This window comes from Stegostoma tigrinum, chromosome 12, assembly GCF_030684315.1.
Source record: "Stegostoma tigrinum isolate sSteTig4 chromosome 12, sSteTig4.hap1, whole genome shotgun sequence".
NCBI lineage: Eukaryota > Metazoa > Chordata > Chondrichthyes > Orectolobiformes > Stegostomatidae > Stegostoma > Stegostoma tigrinum.
In genome coordinates, this window is record NC_081365.1 from 48,392,550 (window position 1) to 48,412,567 (window position 20,018).

Here is a 20,018-nt window from a genome sequence, read left to right on the forward strand (position 1 = left end):
AGCCGCAGGGGAGGCAAAGGCCTAGTGGTGTTATCGCCAGAATGTTAATCCAGAGATCCAGATAACATTCCCAGAACCTGAATTCAAATCCCACCATGGCAGATGGTGGAGTTTAAATTCAACAAATATCTGGAATTAAGAGTCAAATAATGACTGTAAATTAACTGACAATTATTTCACAAACCATCTGGTTCACTAATATCCTTTAGAGAAGGAAACTGCTATTCTTACCTGGTCTGGCCTACATGTGACTCCAGACCCACAGCAATGTGTTTAATTCTTAACTACCTGCTGGGCAATTAGGGATGTGCAATAAATACTGCCTAGCCAGCGATGTCCTCATCCAGTGAATGAATAAAGAATCATTAGGAGTTCTCTGTGAATAGCACTAGGGTATGAATCAAGAATGTCAAAGTCCAATATGAGCACAATATACATAGTCAAGGCTCCTCTGTAACAACAACAACTTTGCAAAGATCAACCTCAATGCTTCAAATTACTCTGCTACAGTCTCCCTAAACAGTTAAGTTTTGACTGTCAAGGTTGTGGTTTGTCTTCATGTCCCACTGCAAGTGCAGTTAGTAACTTCCTGGTTTGATTAAAGCTGTTTTGATATCAGTTGAAACAAACCGTTGCCATTTCTTTAAAAAAAATGTTTCGGTTAATAGCTGTGATGAGGATGTTGACTGCCTCTGCTACTTGCATGCTGTGTGTGTCTGGTAAGTACTCTTAGAGTAGAATATATTTTTTAAGTTGCAGGATTATTTGGCATGACTAAAGAAAAAAAATACATGCATAGTTATTTTGATAACTTTAATGCAGAAATACATTCTGTAATCATATGCAATTTACAATGAATAGAATTGTTTTAAGCCTTTTTTTAAAAAAATGTTATGATTAACGAATTTGATTTGTCAATGAATGAAGTGAAATAAAGTATCTAGCAGAAATATAGGAGCTACTTTGAGTCTGTCTTCTCATTCAATAGAATCATGATCGACCTGTATTCTAAATCCATCCATCCGGCTGGCTTCATAGCCTTTAATACTAAGGACTAGCAAAATAAAACAGTCAAATTTAAATTAAACATTGAAGAAATATTAACTATAATTATAGGACAGATTTTGCCACTTTTACTGATATTTTCACCAAGATGTGTATCCTTGCCTCTCACTTAAGTGACCTGCCTTTTGGTCTAGACTCCCCGGCCGGTGAGATAAGTTTCTCTTAATCTACTCTATTAATTCCTTTCAAAAATCCTAAGTACTTAAATCTAATCTTTGCTTAATACTAATCTAAGGAATGCAAATCTAGTCGTGGTAATCTTTCTCCAACTGTAACCCTTGGAACCCTTATAAAATTCTGAAGAATTTGTGTTCCTTCACATCAGTACCAACATATCTGCCTAAGCTTTTCTGCCCAGAACGACAGTATTCCAGACTTGTGTAGCATTAGCAACTGTAGGATAAGAACAATTTCAGATTTTTGACTAGATTCAAACTATATTGCACTGAAATATGAAAGAATTGGGCTAGTAATTATTATGTGTACTCTACAAACATAAAGTTGATATTAATTGTTTATCATAATACATTTCCCATCTAATTCGTCCTCAATCCTGCTGAACAGCCTAAGAGGATGACATTCCTTGCCAGGCATTATGAATTTTTATTTAGCACCCTTTACAAACTATTAAAACATGCTGTGTTTACAAGGGAGTAATAGTCATAGAAACAAAATCTAAGTTACATAATTAAAGTTGTTTAATTTAACAGTGATGAGCCTTTAGGCAACATGAAAGAATCTAACTTCCAGTCACAGTGTTACAATACTGTGATAAGACATTGAGTTAACAAAATACCCATGTGTCAAATAGCTTCACCTTTTTACGAATGAAACAACAGATTCAACAATGTGCTCAGTGCATTTAGAAGTGTCTTTCATGCGTTCTTGTGGTCACCATTACTTAGGTAATGCAACATCCATTTTGTGTTGTATAGATACATGCAATACATTGATAATGCTTTAGTTCAACGCACCAGATATATGCAAAATTCTGTTGCCCAACGTTTTCTCTGAGCACTTAACAATTTTTGAGGATTAAAAGCAGCAGATGAACATACCCCTATGTTAAGTGCCAGTATATAACAATCTAGGAATTCAGCTTTTCACTGCACAACTTTTGGAGTTATGGCTTTCTGTAATTAATTGCATTCGTGAAACTAAAAGTGGACTGAGGAAGCGTATCAAAGAAGTTGCATTTTTTCCAGGTGCAAGGAATAATGGGGTTGTTCCACAGAAAGACTAAGAAACTGCTCTTCCAATACCTTTGTAAATGACTCACTGTAAAGGTTTTAAAAATCCTTGGCATAAATCTTAAAGGCCAGTCCATAGACTGAAGCCCCAGATGGGGTACATGACTATGCTTTGGCAGGCTTTTGAAAGTAAGGGAAGTAAGTATAAAGCATGGAATGATTTATTCATATTTCTTCTATGTCAGTGGTCTTGTAAGAATAGATAAAATGTTGAGTATTCACAAACCCAAGGGAAAAATTTGCAGCCTTTCTGAGAGTGCAGTTGAGTCACAGAAAGGACAGCATGAAATGGCATTCTCATTGATCCTAGTTTTGTATTTATTTAACTGACTGAGGATCTACCATCACACAAAGGGTATTTGTCACCTACAATCAGGTCTTTTAGTAATTAAGTATCATAAATTGCAATTTATTGCATTAATTCGGTTTTCAGAGGTTTTGACAAACTTTGTAAAAATTGTAGATTTTAGAATTGTAGGAAACATAGATAATTTTAAAAATGTTAACTTTTTCCTACATTAAACAACTAAGTTCTCTTAGAAAAACCAATAATTGGAAATGCTGAAAATATGAAGTAAAAATATCATGGAGAGAGAAATATGGAAACCCTTTCAAGTCAGTTCAAATACATTCTGACAAAATGTGGTCATCACATTGTAATGTTCATAAGCACATGTAACCAGCAAAAAAAGGTATAAAGCTTTGAAATTTTACATTTTAATCTATAAACAATTACTATAACATTCATTTAATTAACATAAAACTAACATAACTATCAGCATAAGTATCCTTCAATATTCAGAACATAATTTAAGGATAAAGGGTAATCTGAAAAGTGCAATACTGAATTGCAATGATACATTTGTGCTCCATAAATGAGGGTCGCAGGTTTAATCCCATATTCCATTAAGTTCCCGGTTTCCAGCAGGATGGGTCTAAGTAAGTGTTGAGACATCAGGCAGATGATTTTGGCAGAGGCCAATGCCTACTGCCAGTGCCAAAAGCAAGAGCAAACCAAGGAGGCAGCTGGAACCTAGAGCATCATTTTGCTGGCAACATTCAACTAACAAGCTGCCACATGGACCACACCCAACTGAGGTGGTGAGCCCAATCTTTAGAGTTAACCAGAGGCTTCCCCAGTAACTGACAGTGAGAGCCTGCAAAAATCTATGCAGCAGTATCCTCACATGGTAGCAAGTTTTCCAAACATGGGCCTGTGTGCCTGATTGAGTCCATAAGGTTGTTCTAATAGCCACCAAGTGTGTGGCCAAATGGTTGAGCTGCTGCCACTGTCAATATACGCAAATGACAGTGGTAAATCCTTAGGGACTCCTGCCTATGTTTTCTCTGCCAAATTGCCAATGCCACCCATTATTTTCCTAACTCCTATCAGACAGGTAAATTCATTCCAAAACCAGGAGAGTGGTATGGTAGTGATTTTATTATGTTCTTATATTCTGAATACATTTTTAAAAAGCTTAGGATATATAGACACTGTTTACACTATGACCCCACAGTGTTTGGAGTTCAGCAATGGCGGACTAGCAACAGAAATCTTCCAGATAATCATTTCTTTGAAAGTAATAAAGAGTCAAATAGGAAACAGTTGGACAGCTCCACTGCAGGAATATTCCTGTAATCTTACTGATAAACAAACCCACCAACGTTGAGTTCAGTGGTGCAAAGATAAAAAGTTGATTGATCCCAATGTGAGTTGCATACATTCTTGCTTTTCAGAACTATTTTTCATCTTCAATCTACATCAAGGTCAAAGGTTATGGGGACAGGTAGGAAAGTGGAATTAATGACATTATCAGATAATCCAATATCCATCAAATTGCAGAGCAGGTCTCATGGGCTGAATGATATACCTCTGGTCCAATTTCTTATTATCTTATGTTATTATCTTCTGTTAGAGGTAGCTACTAAAAGAGTTTGATTTTCCATAAGCTCCAGAATTCCAGAAGTACCAATATGACAGGTAGCCTTAAAGTATAGAGAAATCAGTTGTAAAGTAGTCACCACTTCAAAGGTTTAAATAAACAAATTAAAGTGAATTTAAGAAGTAAACAGCACCTGTTTGAGCTTGAACAAAAATGAATACTCAAGAAGTTGTTTTTTAAAGTTCATTCATGGGATGTGGGGCGTCACTGGACGGGTCAGCATTTATTAACCAGCCCTACTTACCATTGAGAATTGCTTTAATGAGCTGTTGCAGTCATTATGCTGTAAGTAGACCTGTAATGCTATTAGGGAGGACGTTCCAGGATTTTGATCCAGTGACAGTGAAGGAACAGCAATATGTTTCTCGGAATGGTGAGTGGTTTGGAGGGGAACTTGCAGGAGGTAGTGTTCCCATGTATCTGCTGCCCAAGTCCTTCTAGATGGCAGTGGTTATTTGTTTGGAAGATGTTGTATAAGGATCCTTGTTGAACTTCTGCAGCACCTTGTGTGGATGATACACCCTGCTTATAAGCATCACCAGGTGGAGGGAGTAAGTAATGGTGGATGCGAGGCCAATCAAGTAGGCTGCTTTGACTTCAATGATGCCAAGCATTCAGGCATGCAGGGAGTATTCCATCACACTCTTGACTTGTGATTTGTAGATGGAAGACCAGCACTGGGGAGTCAGTATGTGGATTACTCGCTGTAAGATTCCTAATCTAATACTTGTTTGCGTAGTCACAGTAATTATGTAGCCAGTCTAGTCAGTTTCTTCCAGGATGTTGATATTGGGGGATTCAGTGACAGATATGCTACTGAATGTAAAGGAGTAATGGCTAGATTATCTCTTAGTGGAGACAGTCATGGCTTGGTATGAATATTACTTGGCACCTGTCAGCCCAAGCCATGATATCTTCCAGACCTTGTTGCATTTGGATATGGACTGCTTTAGTATCTTGAGAAGTCAGGAATGATACTGAACATTATGTAGACATCAGCAAACATCCTCACTTCTGACTTACAGTGAAAGGAAAATCATTGATGAAGCAGGAGAAGAAGTTTGAGCCCAGGACACGACTCCGAGGAACTCCTACAGAGATATCCTGGAGCTGAGGTGATAGACCTCCAACAACCATAACCACCTTTCTATATCCCAGGTCTGACTTGAGCCAGCAGATTCTCATCGCTTCTCATTTTGTTCCTTGATGCTACTCTTGGTCAAATCAGTGTTGATGTCAAGGGCTGTTACTCTCACCTAACCTCTGGAATTCAGCTCTTTAGTCCATGTTTGAAATAATGAGGTCAGAATTTGTTTGCCATCGGTGTCACTGAGCAAGCATTGCTAAGCAAGTGCTGCTTGATAGCACTGTTGATGAAAACTGCCATCGCTTTCCTGATGATCGAGTGGGACAGTAGATGGCTGGGTCAGATTTGTCTTACATTTTTACGTACAGGACAAACTTTGGCAAATTTGCATGTTGATGTCAATGTTATAGCTGTACTGGACCAGCTTGGCAAGTCTGGAGCACATGTTTTTCTGTACCATTGCAAGAATGTTTGTCAGGACCCATAACATTTACAGTATCTCATGTGTCCAACTATTTCTTTATTTAACCTGGAGTAAAACAAATTGGCTAAAGACTGATATCTTTGATTGTGAAGAGGAGGGGAAGATGGATAATCTAATCAACACTTATATCTTCTCCTCTATCCATCTTCAATCCACCTCCTCCTCTCTCCCTATTTATTTCAGAACCATGTCTTCCTCTCCCTTTTCTGATGAAGGGCCTAGGCCTGAAACTTCAGCTTTTGAGCTCCTAAGGTGCTGCTTGGCCTGTTGTGTTCATCCAGCTCTTTTATCTCTCTTCGCTTTTTTATCCCTCTTCTATTTGAAGATTGTTTACAAATGCTTCAGCCTTATCTTTTGCACTGATGTGGTGGGCTACCCCATTATTGATAATGGGGATAAAGTTTGGAGCCTCCACCTCCAGCAACTTATTAAATTGTCCACCACCATTCGAGACTGCCTTTCTTCCATTGACTCTGCTTACACTTCCCACTACCTTGGAAAACCAGTCAACATAAACAAGGGCCCCTCCCACCCAGGTTATACTCTCTCCCACCCTCTTCCAGGCAAAAAATATTAAAGTTTGAAAACACATACCAACAGATTTAAGAACAGCTTCTGTCCTGGTGTTATCAGACATACGAACTGACTTCTCATTTATTAGAGTTAATCTTTGTCTGCACATTCTCTGTAGCTGTAACACGATATTCAACACCATGCTCTATTACCCTGATATCCTTATGTAAGTATGATTTATGTAGCTAGCACTCAAAATAATAGTTTTCACTGTATGTCAATACATGTGATGCTAATAAATCAATGCGGCAGTACTACAGAGCTTAGACCTGATCAGTTGATCATAAGATCACTTAGCACTGTCTGTCACTGGTTATTTATGTTGTTTGGCATGCAAGTGGTCCTGGTTTTGTAGCTTTACCAGGCTGACACCTTATTTTAGGTATGCCTGGAAATATTTCTTACAGCCCTTCTGCACTGTCCATTGACCCAGGGATAATCCCCTGGCTTGATGGTACGGTGGGGATATGCCAGGCAGTGAGGTTGAACACTTGGTTTAAACACAATTTTGCTGGTGTTGAAGGCCCACATCACCTCATGGATGCCCAGTTTTGAGTTTTGAGATTTTTTCGACATCTATTCCACTCAGTGCAGTGATAGTGCTATGCAGTACAGTTGTCGGTACAAAGGCAGGGCTTCATCACAAGGACTATGTGGTTGTCATTCTAACTGATTTTGTCTTGGACAGATTTATCTGTGACAGGCAGATTTATTATGATGAGATGAAGTATATATTTTATGAAGGTATTTTACAGAGTTCCACACAAAAGTTAATTAATGGAATTTACTTAATAATAGCTCAGAAGCGAATGCGGCTGGAAGATGTAATGATAGTGCATAATGAAAAACATCCATTGGATTCTTCCATACCATGATATTCATGCCAAGTTCCCCATGTTACAAAAGACAGGATAAGCATTACCATTTTGAAAGTAAAACCATAGTGGGAAAATATCAAGCGATGAATCCCAGAACTAGCATTGGGATCACTGATAAGATAGAACAGCATTCAACAGTATATAAAGTGCATAAAATTACCACTAAATGGCTGAACTGACAACTGAATAGCCAAGATAACAAGGTGTAGAGTTGAATGAACACAGCCAAGCAGCATCACAGGAGCAGGAAAGTTGATGTTTCAGGTATAGACTCTTCTTCAGAAATGTGCCTGCTGCCATTGGCCATATGGCCACTGAAGAAGGGTCTAGGCCTGAAAGGTCAGCCTTCCTGCTCCTATGATGCTACTTGGCCTGCTGTGTTCATCCAACTCGACACCTTGTTATCTCAGATTCTCCAGCATCTGCTGTTCCTACTGTCTCACTACAACCGAACAGCTAATTTTAATTTGTTTAATATCAAAATTCACTGATATGATGAACATTTTATATTATAATTTAGTTTAGAAGTTGGTCATGATATTTCAGCATTTTCTTTCATTCCAACAGCAAATCCAAATTAATTTTTTCACTTTCTGTAAATTTTTTCAACCTTGGACACCTGGCCCTGGATTCCAACTCCCAGCCTCCAAAGCTGGGTGGCTGGAGATACCAAGAGCCTGAAAGAGGGACACGGGTGACCAGAGGCCCAGAATGGAGCTTGGTGCCAAGCCATTGGTCAGACAACATGGAGGCCTTCCTTGGTCTGCTGTGGGGAACTTTTGGCGACAGACTGCGATGTCTGTCTTTTTAACTGGGGCTTCTTGTTTGTCTGACCTATAGTTATACTATGTATAGCTGTAACATAACGATTTTTTCTTCATTTCTCATTTTCTGTAAGCGAGGATTCCATGTAGATGCCTTTGTACCAAAGATGGTGCTGTAAAGAATTAAGAATTCAGTGGTTTTCACTGTTTGGTTTGCAAACTATGAAAATACCTCAGTGTCATTGTCTGCCAACCCTGCTTAATGACATAACTGTTCATGTAGGTTTGGAGATCCCCTTGACGTGGTGTCAGTTTCAAACTCACATTGGGAAAGGGGAAGAAGGATCATTAGATTTTTGCAAAAAACTCCTTCAACATTAATGGCAAATGCCATTGTTTTGCCACTAACTGTAAATTTCCAGCCAAGATACTCAAATTCAAAATTGATAACATGCATCTAGTAACAACTAATCAATCAGACCTGCCAAGTGAGCTTTTCAGCAGCAATTATGAACACAGCAATTTTATTGATAGTGCAACTAATATGATAAAATGACACATCTGGTCAGTTTAGTGACTTCACCAAATGGCAGTCTGAGGTGTGGGGGCTTCAACAACATATTCTTGGGGCTGTATAGAATTTTTGGCATTCTGCATTTATCCATTTGCAGAGTCATGGCTGGTTTCAGAGGAAAGGGGAGTAATTACAACGAATGAAAATGAACAAAATGCAAACAAATAGAAATAAGGCAGAAAATAAGAAATTTGGAAGACCATATAATCTATGAATCTTTGTGGTGTACCAGTAGACAAGGCTGAACGTGGCCTAGAAGTCTAAATTGAAGCATCTCCCAACAGTTCTAAGCAATGTTAAACAGTAGTCAATAAAATCAATTGAATGTTAAACCCAAGAGGTGAATTAGAATTTGCTTTCCTGTCACTTGTATTCAAAACGTTTATAAGTCACCACTTACAGCAACATCTTCAGTACAAAGGCATCTAAGCAGAATCCTAGAATCCTTTACAGAAAATGAGAAATGAAGGAAAAATGTTATGCCACACCTATACATAGTATAACTATAGGTCAGACAAACAAGAAGCAATAGTTAAAAAGACAAATATCGCAGTCTGTCACCAAAGGCTCTCCACAGCAGACCAAGGAAGGCCTCCATGTTGTCTGACCAATGGCTTGGCACCAAGCTCCATTCTGGGCCTCTGGTCACCAGCATCCCTTTTTCAGGCTCCTGGCATCTCCAGCCACCCAGCTTTGGAGGCTGGGAGTTGGAGTCCAGGGCCTAGTGTCCGAGGTTGAGAAAATGGAGAAGAGATGGAGAGAAGAAAAGAAAGAAGAGAAAAGAACAGACAAAGCAGAGGAGCTCCGGCTTCCTACCAGAAATTAGTTAAGGAAGTCATCACCAAACATTATAATGCACCAAATGTAAGAAAAATTTGATACAGCACCTAATTAGGACTATTGATGCATTCTGGTTATATTCAGATATTAAGATGATAGATTGAACAGAGCTATGAGGTTAACCACAATTTCTGACAAACTGATATGTCGGGCAAGAAAATATTGGACTTAGCTTTTCAGCTTAAAAGCTGATCCTCAAGTGTTGTGGGCAGTTGTGAAAATAAAAGAGGTAAACCTCAACTATCACTTTAAATTTGAGAGTACAACAGAAAGAGACACGCATACATATTCTGCTGAACAGAAGTTCAATTCAGGAAATAATTCATACACATTTACATGATCAAAAAGTGAGACTAATTGAGGGGAAAAGCTAAGCATCCTTTAAGAAGTAATTGAAAACTGAAATGAGACTATGTTAAGATTTCTATGGATGGATGAATTAAAATGGGATTATGTCTTTCTTGATTTGTAATTATATTGTTCGCTGTCAGCACTACAGAGAGAATACTGGCATAGGATCTTGAATGGTCCACATACTTCCTGGTTGCCAGTCAACAGTAGCTTGGCAACAGGCTATCTGGCTGCCCAGTTACACAGTAAGCGATAAGTATGCCTCTGGTCACAGTGTGCAGCAACACTAAATATAATTTTCCAGGGATATTAAATGGATGGAATTCTGGCAAATAAGAGAAAAGACATTTTTTGAGTTTTCTTTATTAGGTGAAGAGGAGTAGGAATAGGCTACACAAAGAAATTTAATGTATCCTGCCCTGGGTATCCTTTCCTGTGGCAAACTCTATCTAAAACCATGCCTGATGGGCATTGCAGAGGGTATTTCTTTGCTCCATGTAGGCAGCCTCCTGCCATAAAATATTGTGGTTCTGCCAATTAGCTAGCCACAGCTTCCTATTAGTGTTGTATAGGTACTAGTGAAATGCCTGCAATTAATGTTTGCCAGGCCTCTTGCTAACAAGGTTGGTATGGTTCATCATCCATTTCAGGCACAACCCAAGTTATTTATTCATAAAGGGAGGCAAGATAATACAAAATAAATAACTACAAGCCAGTTATCTTAACATACAAAAATATAAGTTAACCAGACAGATTCCAACATGGATTTATGAAAAGGGAATAATTTTTAACCATATCAAAGACTATTTGAAAAATTAAAGCTCAGTGTGTAAATTATTGCCATGGAAAGTATGATAGCCCAGCATGAAACAGGGAATAGGTAGAAAAGGGTAGTTTTTGATTGGTAGCATGTAATCAGTGGGGTACCACAGGAATCAGTTATTGGCCCTCAGCTTTTTACAAATTATACAAATGATTTTGATTAAGGAAGTGAAAGTATGTTTGATAAACTTGCTGATGACACAAAGATAGGTTGATAAGAAGTTGTGAAAAGGACATATGTAGGCAACATGGATAGAGAATTTTGGAAGCATGAACAAAAGAACAGAGTATTACTTAAATGGAGAGAAACTACAGAAAGCTGCAACCAAAAGGGACTTGAGGATACTTGAGCATGAAACACTGTAAGCTAGCACACAGGAACTTCAGGTAATCAGCAAGGCTAATGGAATGCTCCTTCTTATTTCAGTAGGGTTGGAGTATAAGAGTAGGGAAGTCGTACTGTATAAGATGCTGATCAGATCACATCTGGAGCACTGTGAGCAGCTTTGGTCCCAATATTTAAGAAAGGTATTATTTCATTGGAGGCCATTCATATGCTGATACCTAGTATGGAGGACTTGTCTTGTGAGCAAAGATCAAATGGCTTGGGACACTATCCATTCAGAACAGTAGGAGGTGATCTCATTAACATATAGGATTCTTAAGGACAGGGTAGATGCTGAGAGAATGAAATTCCCTCATTAGAGAATCTAGGACCGGAGAGCATTGTGTCAGAATTAAGGGATGCTAATTTAAGACAGAGACGAGGGGGAATTTTTTTCTCAGAGAATTGAGTGTCTTTGGAACTCTTTGCCACTGAGACCTGTGGGGGCAGAGACCTTGTCTATATTTAAGGTGGAGACAGATAGATTCTGGATCAGTAGGGGAATCAAGGGTTTGTGTGTAAAGGGCAGAAAAGTGGAAGTGAGGAAAGTCTTATCAGCCATGATCTAATTGAATTGGACAGCAGGCTAAAGGGACAGAATGGCCTACTCCTTTTGAAACAAAAATTCTAGAGTTTACCTGGTAACAGAAAAGATCATATTCTTACGCTGTAATTATTCATCACCTTTTTTCTTTCATCCAAGAACAGGCTAGAACAAAAAAATGTACTGATGAATGTGAGGAGACAAATGAGTCCCTATCTTTAAAGAGGTGAATCACAAAATAATTAACTGCAGGACCGTATGACATAGGAGCAGAAGCCATTCAGCCCATCAAGTCTGATCCTGCATTCAATGAGATTACGGCTAATCAAATAATTCTCATCTCCTTTCTTGCTTTTTGTCCATAATACTTGATCACTTACGGGTTAAAAATCTCAGAACTGAATACACTTAATGACCTTGTCTCAGCAGCCCTCTGTAGTAATGAATTTCACAGACCCACAAACGTCTGAATGAAGAAATTCCTCCTCATCTCTGCCTTAAATATGCTCTTATTCTGAGGCCATGCTCTCTGGTTCTAGACTTTTCCATAGAGGGCATAAGTCTAAGGTAAAGAGAAAGTGGTTTAAAGAAAAGTGGAAGTGAAGAATATCTGATCAGCCATGATCCTATTGAATGGTGGAGTGGGCTTGAGGGACCAAATCACCTGCTCCTTTTTCTGTTTCATATGGTCTTATTGTCTCACAAAGGCACACAGTTGAGTAAAGTGAGTGGGTAAAGATCTGACAAATGGAATATAATGTCAGAAAAAGTGAAACTGTTCATTTTGGCAGGAAAACTAAAGTGAATTAAGGAAATATTGACAGAGTTCTGAGATCACACAATCATAAAATCCCTACAATGTGGAAACAGGTCCTTCGGCTGAACAATTCCACACCAATACTCAGAGCATCCCATCCAGACCCGTCCCCCTATAACCCATCTAATCTACTCATCCCCGAACACTATGGGCAATTTGGCACGGTCAATCTACCTAGCCTGCACATCTTTGGGCTGTGGGAGGAAACCGGAGCACCCAGAGGAAATTCAAGACTATACAGGGAGACTGTGCAAACTCCACAGATAGTCGCCCAAGAATGGAATCCTGGTCCCAATGAGGCAGCAGTGCTAACCATTGAGCCACTGTGCTGCCCACCCCGCCCCAGGTGAATATGCAGGTACAGCAAGCAACTGGAAAACCAACACAATATAATTATTTATTGCAAAGAAATCTGAATACAAAAAGAGATTATGCTTCAATTTTACAGGGCATTGGTGTAACCATACTTGGAATATTATCTTATACTACTGGTCTCCTTATTTACAGAAGATTAGATAGATGCAGTTGGATTTGCTGCAGTTAAAAAAGAAAGAGGTGATTTGATGGAAACAGAAGATCCTGAGACAGTCTTGACAGAGTAGATTTGGAAAGAATGTTTCCTCTTGTGCAGGAATCGACAACTAGGAGTCATTCTTTAAAAGTAAGTAGTCACCTATTTAAGGTATTAATACAAACAGATGTAGGCTATCTGGGACAATGAGACTGCATTCAACATGTTCAGGCCTGATCCGTTACCATATTGCCATTCTCCTGATCTGTACCCATATCCATCGGCACCTTTAGCTTCTAGAAATCTATTTCTTTCTTAAAAATATATTTAATGCCTCGGCCTCCACAGCCTTCCTACTGAAGAAATTTCTCGTCATCCCAGTCCATATCCTGAGATTGTGACTCCTTGTTTAAGAGCCCCTGGTTAGAAGAAAACATTATTCATAAGTCCATTCTTGTGAAATTTTGTAAATTTCCTTACAATCTCGTCTCATTCTTATAAACTCAACTGAATGCAGCCTCAGTTGACCTAAGCTTTTCTCATGCAACAAGTTTGTAATCATGGAAATCAGTGTGATGCACCTACGTTGCATTTCCTCTGTGGCAAGTATATGTTTTAGCTAAAAGACCAAAACTGCACACGGTACTTCAGCTATAGCACACTAAGGCCTCTGCAGCTATAGTGAGACTTCCTTGCTTTTATATTCAACAAATCCTCTTGCAATGATGGCCAAAAACCTATTCATCCTTCTAACTAAAGCGAAAAATAACTATGGATATTAGAGATACTGGAGAAAACAGAGTAAATGTTTCGGATCCAATGGCTCTTCCTCAAACTGGAGTTCTAGGAAACAGTCACTGAACCCAAAATGTTAACTCTGATTTCTGTCCACAGATGATGTCAGAATGGCTGAGTTTTTCCAGCAATTTCTGTTTTTGTTTCATCATCCTAACTACTTGCTTGACTGCATGTTTGCTTTTAGTGTCCCTAGTATAAAGGATACCCATGTCCCTTTATACTTCAATATTTCCCCATTATCATGATTTAACTAATACCCTGTCTTCCCTGCTGAAAGGTACATCTTCACATTTAATTATATCAAATTGTTTCAGTCATGTGTTTTCCCCTTACTCAATTTGTCTAAATCACTAAAGCTCCTTTACATGCTCCCCACCACTTACAAATCTCACCTAGTTTTGCATTGTTAGTGGAATTGGAAATATTACATTCTGCCAAATTCCTGACAGATATTGTGACTAGCTGGGCCCTAAGCACTGACCCTTGTGGTACCAAGCTTGTCACTCTGAAAAAGACGTATTTATACTTATTCTGTTTCCTTTTTGCTAACCAATTTTTAGTCTATACCTGTATATTATCCTTTTGCCATGTGCTTTTATTTTGCACTGTAACCTCTGACGTGGAGTTTTATCAAAAGCTTTCCTAACATTCAAGTAGCCCACAGCTGCTAGTTTAACTCCACCAGATTTGTCAAACATGATTTCCTTTCATGAATTCATGTTGACTTTGTATAATCTCGTTGGTATTTTCAAAGTATCCTGTTATCCTTTGTAAGAGACTTCAGCAATTTTCCTACTGTGAATGTTGGGCTGGCTAGCTGTAATTCCCAGTTTTCTCCTCCCTCTCTCCTTTTTTAAAATAATGGGGTTACATTTGGTAGTCTCTAATCTGCTGGGGCTGTTACAGAATTTTGGAAGATGACAACCATTGCACACATTACTTTCTTGGCCACTTCCTTTACTATTGGGTGTAGACTGTCAAGCTCTGGGGATTTCTCAGCTTTTGGCTTTCTAACCTAATGACAAATCCTATCATGTTACGATCACTTTTTCCTAAAGGACCTCTCACAACATGATTATTAATTGGCCACTTCTCATTGCATAAAACAAAACTGGTCCAGCTGCTTCCTCAATATCTGGGTCTGAAGAAAATCTTGTACGCACTACTGGAACTCATCTACCACAGTATGAATATTCTTAGAGATAGTGGGAACTGCAGATGCTGGAGAATATGAGATAACAAGGTTTAGAGCTGGATGAACACAGCAGGCCAAGCAACATCAGAGGAGCAGGAAAGCTGACATTTTCAGGTCAAGGCCCTTCTTTCAGACAAAAAAAAATGTTGATTTTCTGAAGAAGGGTCTAGACCCAAAACGTCAGTATTAATATTCATATGGTTTGCCAGGGCTGTATGTTGATTGAACTGATCCATGATTACTATTGTACTTTTGTTGCAAGCATCGCTAATTTTCTGTTTAGTGTCATCCTTTGTTTTACTGTTTCACTAAGCCATAGCCACGTCACTGCAAATGCAATCATAATCGTGCCTGTTTACAACTGCTGGCAAATTGCATTCTACGTTTTGGTCAGAAGAACACTGAAAGACAAGATAAAATAGGTTCAATGAAGAGTGCAGAAGGGCCTGTCAGGACCAGGCGTTCCATAAAAATGAGGTGTCAACCTGGTGAAGCTACCAAAGAGGACTACTTGCACACAAACAGCAAAAGCAGCAAGTGATAGTCAGAGCTAAGCGATCCCACAACCAATGGATCTGATCTAAACTCTATAGTCCTGCCACATCCTGTCCTAAATGATGGTGGACACTTAAACAACTCACTGGAGGAGGAAGCTCCACAAGTATCTCCATTCTCAAAGATGGAAGAGTCCAGCACATCAGTACAAAATATACCTCTTAAGCATTTGCAACAATCTTCAACCAGAAGAGATAAGTGGATGATCCAGGTTGGCCTCCCCCAGCACCTCACCCTAACCCTAAATCTGACACAGTCTTTAGCAAATGTGATTCACTACACTCAGTCAATGAATGTTTGGAGGCACTTGGTAATATAAAGGCTGAGGCCCTGACAACATTCCAGCAATAGTATTGAAGAATTGTGTTTTGGAATTTGCCAGTACCTTAGCCAAGCTGTTGCAGTACAGTTACAAAACTGACATCTACCTGACATCATGAAAAATTGTCTAGGTATGTTCAGTGCACTGTGATGATGCTGTGACTTTAAGAGGTATGTTTTGTCCTTGTTTCTTTTAAACAGAGATTGGAGGACAAATGGTAAGCAGTCTATGAGAAAATAGGTAACTTTTAAAGCCCTGGGTGTCTTTTTCAAAAGTTGTAACAACAGAAGCAGCCTGAATGGGTGTAATTAAGTTCCCACCCTTAGACATAGGGATTTTAGACTGAGCTTTCAGCAGTTGCTGTTGCTGAGTCTTGAAGAAGTGCAAGATACTTTTTTTTTTCTCTCTCTGCCCTGATAGCAGGCCGCTTTTGGCTACAATGAGAGTCAGTCTATGTACTGATTTCGCTTTTTACCAAGATTGTGTTTCTGGGATGTTGCTATATTAGAACAGTTAATTTGGAATAGTTAATTAGGAATAGTTAATTAGGAACTGTTTCTATTGTTCTGTTAAGTTTTCCAATAGAATTAATTGTTCTAATTCCTTCTTTATTCTGTTGTATTTTAACTATAGTGGATATATAAAGTGAGTTTTGCTTTAAATCCAGTAAGTTGACCAGTTGAACTGCATCTAGAACACTGCACCATGTACTTACCTTTAAAATAAGAAAACATTAGGGTCTAGGCTATGGTCTAGATATATTTTGAGGGGGTGTGGTCTGGTCCATAACGACACAAAAAGCAGGAAAAATCCAAACCAGCCAATTGCTGCTCCAGCAGTCTACTATTGGTGATAGAAATAGTCTACTATTGGTGCTATTAAGCAGCACCCATTCAACAACGACCTCCTCAATGATGCCCAGTTTGGGTTCCACCAGGGCCACTTAGCTCCTGAACTCTATCTTGAACTCAAACATGGACAAAAGAGCTGCACTCTAGAGGTGAGACGAGAGTAAAAGCCCCTGACATCAAAGCTGCATTTGACTCAGTGCAGCATCAAGGAACTGTAACAAAACTGGAATCAGTGGGTATGGAGGTACAAGCCCTTTGATGGTTGGAGTCATATCTGGCATTTAGGAAGATGGTTGTGGTTGTTTTAGGTCAGCTATCTCAGCTTCAGCTACAGGAGCTCCTCAGGTTAGCATTTTAGGCCTTACCATCTTCAACATCTTCATCAATGACCTTCCCTCTATCAAGAACATTTGGGTGGGAATGTTCCCCAATGATTGCTCAATGTTCAGCACCGTTTGCAACTCATCAGACACTGAACAAGGCCATATTCAAATGAAACAAGATCTGGACAATATCCAGGCTTGGGGTGACAAGTGGCAAGTAACATTTATGCTACAAATATGCCAGCCAATGACCGTTTCCGATAAGATATGATCTAACCACAGTCCCTTGACATTCATTGACATTACCATCACTATCAACATCCTTGGGGCTACCATTTACCAAAAACTCAGCTGAACTCACACATAAACATTGGCTACAAGAGCAGATCGGAGGGTAGGAACACTGCAACGAGTAGCTCACTTCCTGTCTCACCAAAGTCTATTCGCCATCTACAAGATACAAGTCAGAAGTGTGACATAATACTCCCTGCTTGCCTGATTGGGTGCAACTTAAACAACATTCAGGGCACCATCCAGGACAAGCAGTCCATTTGATTCACATCACATCTGCAAATGTTCACTGCCTCCACAACTGATGCTCAGTAGCAACAGTGTGTGCTATCTACAAGATGCACTGCAGAAATTCAAAGATCCTCAGACATCACCTTCCAAACCCATGGCCATTTCCATCTCAAAGGGCAAGGTCTTCAGATACATGGGAACACCACAAACTACAAGATCCCTTCCAAGACACTCACCATCCTGACTTGGAAATATATTGCTGCTCCTTTACTGTCACTGGATCAATATCCTGGCATTCCCTTCCTCATGGCAGTATGGACGTGGACTACGGTGGATTAAGGCAGCAGCTCACTACAACTTTGTCACGGGCAACTAGGGACGGGCAATAAATGCTGGCCAATCAGTAATCACCTCATCCCATGAGTGAATTTTAAAAAAACTACTCAAAAAGGGTTCAGGAGCAGAGGCGCCTGCATAAATATGTGCACAGATTATTGAAAGTGGCAGGACAGATTGAGAGAGCAGTAAGTAAAGCGTACGGTATCCTTGGCTTTATTAATAAGGAAATGCAAACTGGTAAGAGTACAAGAGCAAGGAGATGATGCAACTCATAATACACTTGGTAGACCTCAGCTGGAGGATTGTATACAGTTTTGAGTGCTACATTGCAGGAAAGGTGAATGCATTGGAAAGGGTGTGGAGGCGGCTTAAGGAAAAGTTCCAGGAATGAAGCATTTCAGTTATAAGGATAGCCTGAGATTGGGGCTGTTCTTCATGGAGAAAAGAAGGCTTAAATAAGTCCTGCTACAGGTTCCCAAATCATGTACAGGCAGAGTGGAATAGTTAGGGAGAAATTGCTCCCATTTGTAAAGGGAACATGAATGGCAAGACATTAAATTAAAGTGATGTGCAAAAGAAGGTGAAGTGAGGAAACCTTTGTCAATCAATGAGTAGGTAGTGTATGTAATGCACTATCTAGAAAAGTGGTGGAGGTAAGCTCAAATGAGGGGATTCAAGAGGATGGTGAGATGTATGAAAATAATGTGCAATGTACAGGATAAAAGCTGAAGATTAGCACGAAATAATGATTTTCATTTAACGAGTCAGTGCGAGCACAATGGGCCAAAAGGCTTACTTTGTGCCCTAACTCTTCTGTAATTCAGTGAAATGTTCTGCACATTCTGCTATAATACCTTTAGGCATTCTGTCTTTTTGACATTTTTACACTTTTCTTTGTACATTAGCCTTATTTGGTCTCTGCTCTCTATTCCTCTGCCTTTCGCCTCTGCTTTACTCTTTTTCATTTTCATCTTTGTTTCTCTCTCTCATTCCCATACCTTGGTTCCTATTCCCCTGTCAGTCTTGATTAAACCCTACCCTGGAAATGCCTGTGAGGATATTGCCCCTGGACTTGCTGGGGTGCAAATGGTTTAGCTTGTACAGATGCCATCTTCCTCAGACTCATTCCAATGCTTCAGGAATCTAAATCTTTCCCTCCTATGCATTCTCTCCAGCCATGCATTAACAGGGTCTATCCTATTCCTGACCTCAAGTCCAAGTGGCATGGGGATTAATCCTGAAATCATTACCATCAAGGTCCTGCTTTTGTAATTTCCTTACTCTCTATCTTCTGCTTATAGACCTCACGGTTCTTTATTACCCTTGTTGGTAGTAACAATGGATCACCTCTGTCTGTTCTACTCAATCTTTTGAATCTCCTGCAGCCATGGAGGGACATCCTTGATATTTGCAGTAGACAAGCAACATACTATCCTGCTGTCGCCTCGCTTATCACAGAAATGTCTGACCGCTCTCTTGAGAAAATTCCTATCACTATTGCGTTATGACGCAGTTAGGAAAGTGCACAGATTCTAAACCCCACTGCTCACAAGGTTTTCACAAATGTTCATGATCCAATCAAAGCACACAAAGTCCTGGACTTACCCGCTCACTGGAATCAAGTTACAGAAAATATTGATCAGATTCTGGTACTCAGCAAGAACTGTTCATTAAAAGTAAGTAAATTCTGGTTATAAGTAAATGGCTATGACATATTAACAAAGAACTTAACCAATAAAAATCAATCCCCTTACATATACACACAGATAAACAAAAGAACATTGACTTTATGGCTAGAGGGGAATGAACCTGGTAAACACAATTCAATAGCACGAATCCACAGGGTTGTCTGAGATGAGCTTTTTTTGGCTTGCCAAGATTTTACTTTTCAACATATTTTTGTTCAAATCTTTGCAGGAGGTACAAGGCAATTAGTACAGTAAATGCATAAGGCAACAACTAATTGACCCCACACACACACAACAATTGCTCAAACCAATCAGCTCCTTGTTGTCCAACAAATCACAGACTATAAATGCTAGCTGGTGATCTAAAAACCGCTTCCCTGCTGCTAAAACAAAGCATCAGTGTAAGCACAAAACATAATGAGCTTTAATAAGAGCTAGCAAAGTGTGTAGCTAAAGGAACACAGCAGGCCAGGCAGCATCAGAGGAAGAGGAATGCTGACGTTTCAGGCCAGGAGCCTTCAGAAAAGTTTCCGAAGT

General features: G+C 39.4%; 1 protein-coding gene across 1 annotated transcript in view; it reads left to right on the forward strand.

Moving 5' to 3' along the window:
• The first annotated feature begins 603 nt into the window (after positions 1-603).
• LOC125456799 (uncharacterized) overlaps positions 604-20,018 on the forward strand; it is a 167,043-nt gene continuing 147,628 nt past the window's right edge. The window contains exon 1 of the mRNA XM_048540206.2: positions 604-719. Coding sequence (XP_048396163.1) covers positions 653-719 — 67 coding nt within the window. The 5' untranslated portion in view covers positions 604-652. The remainder of the gene's footprint in view (positions 720-20,018) is intronic.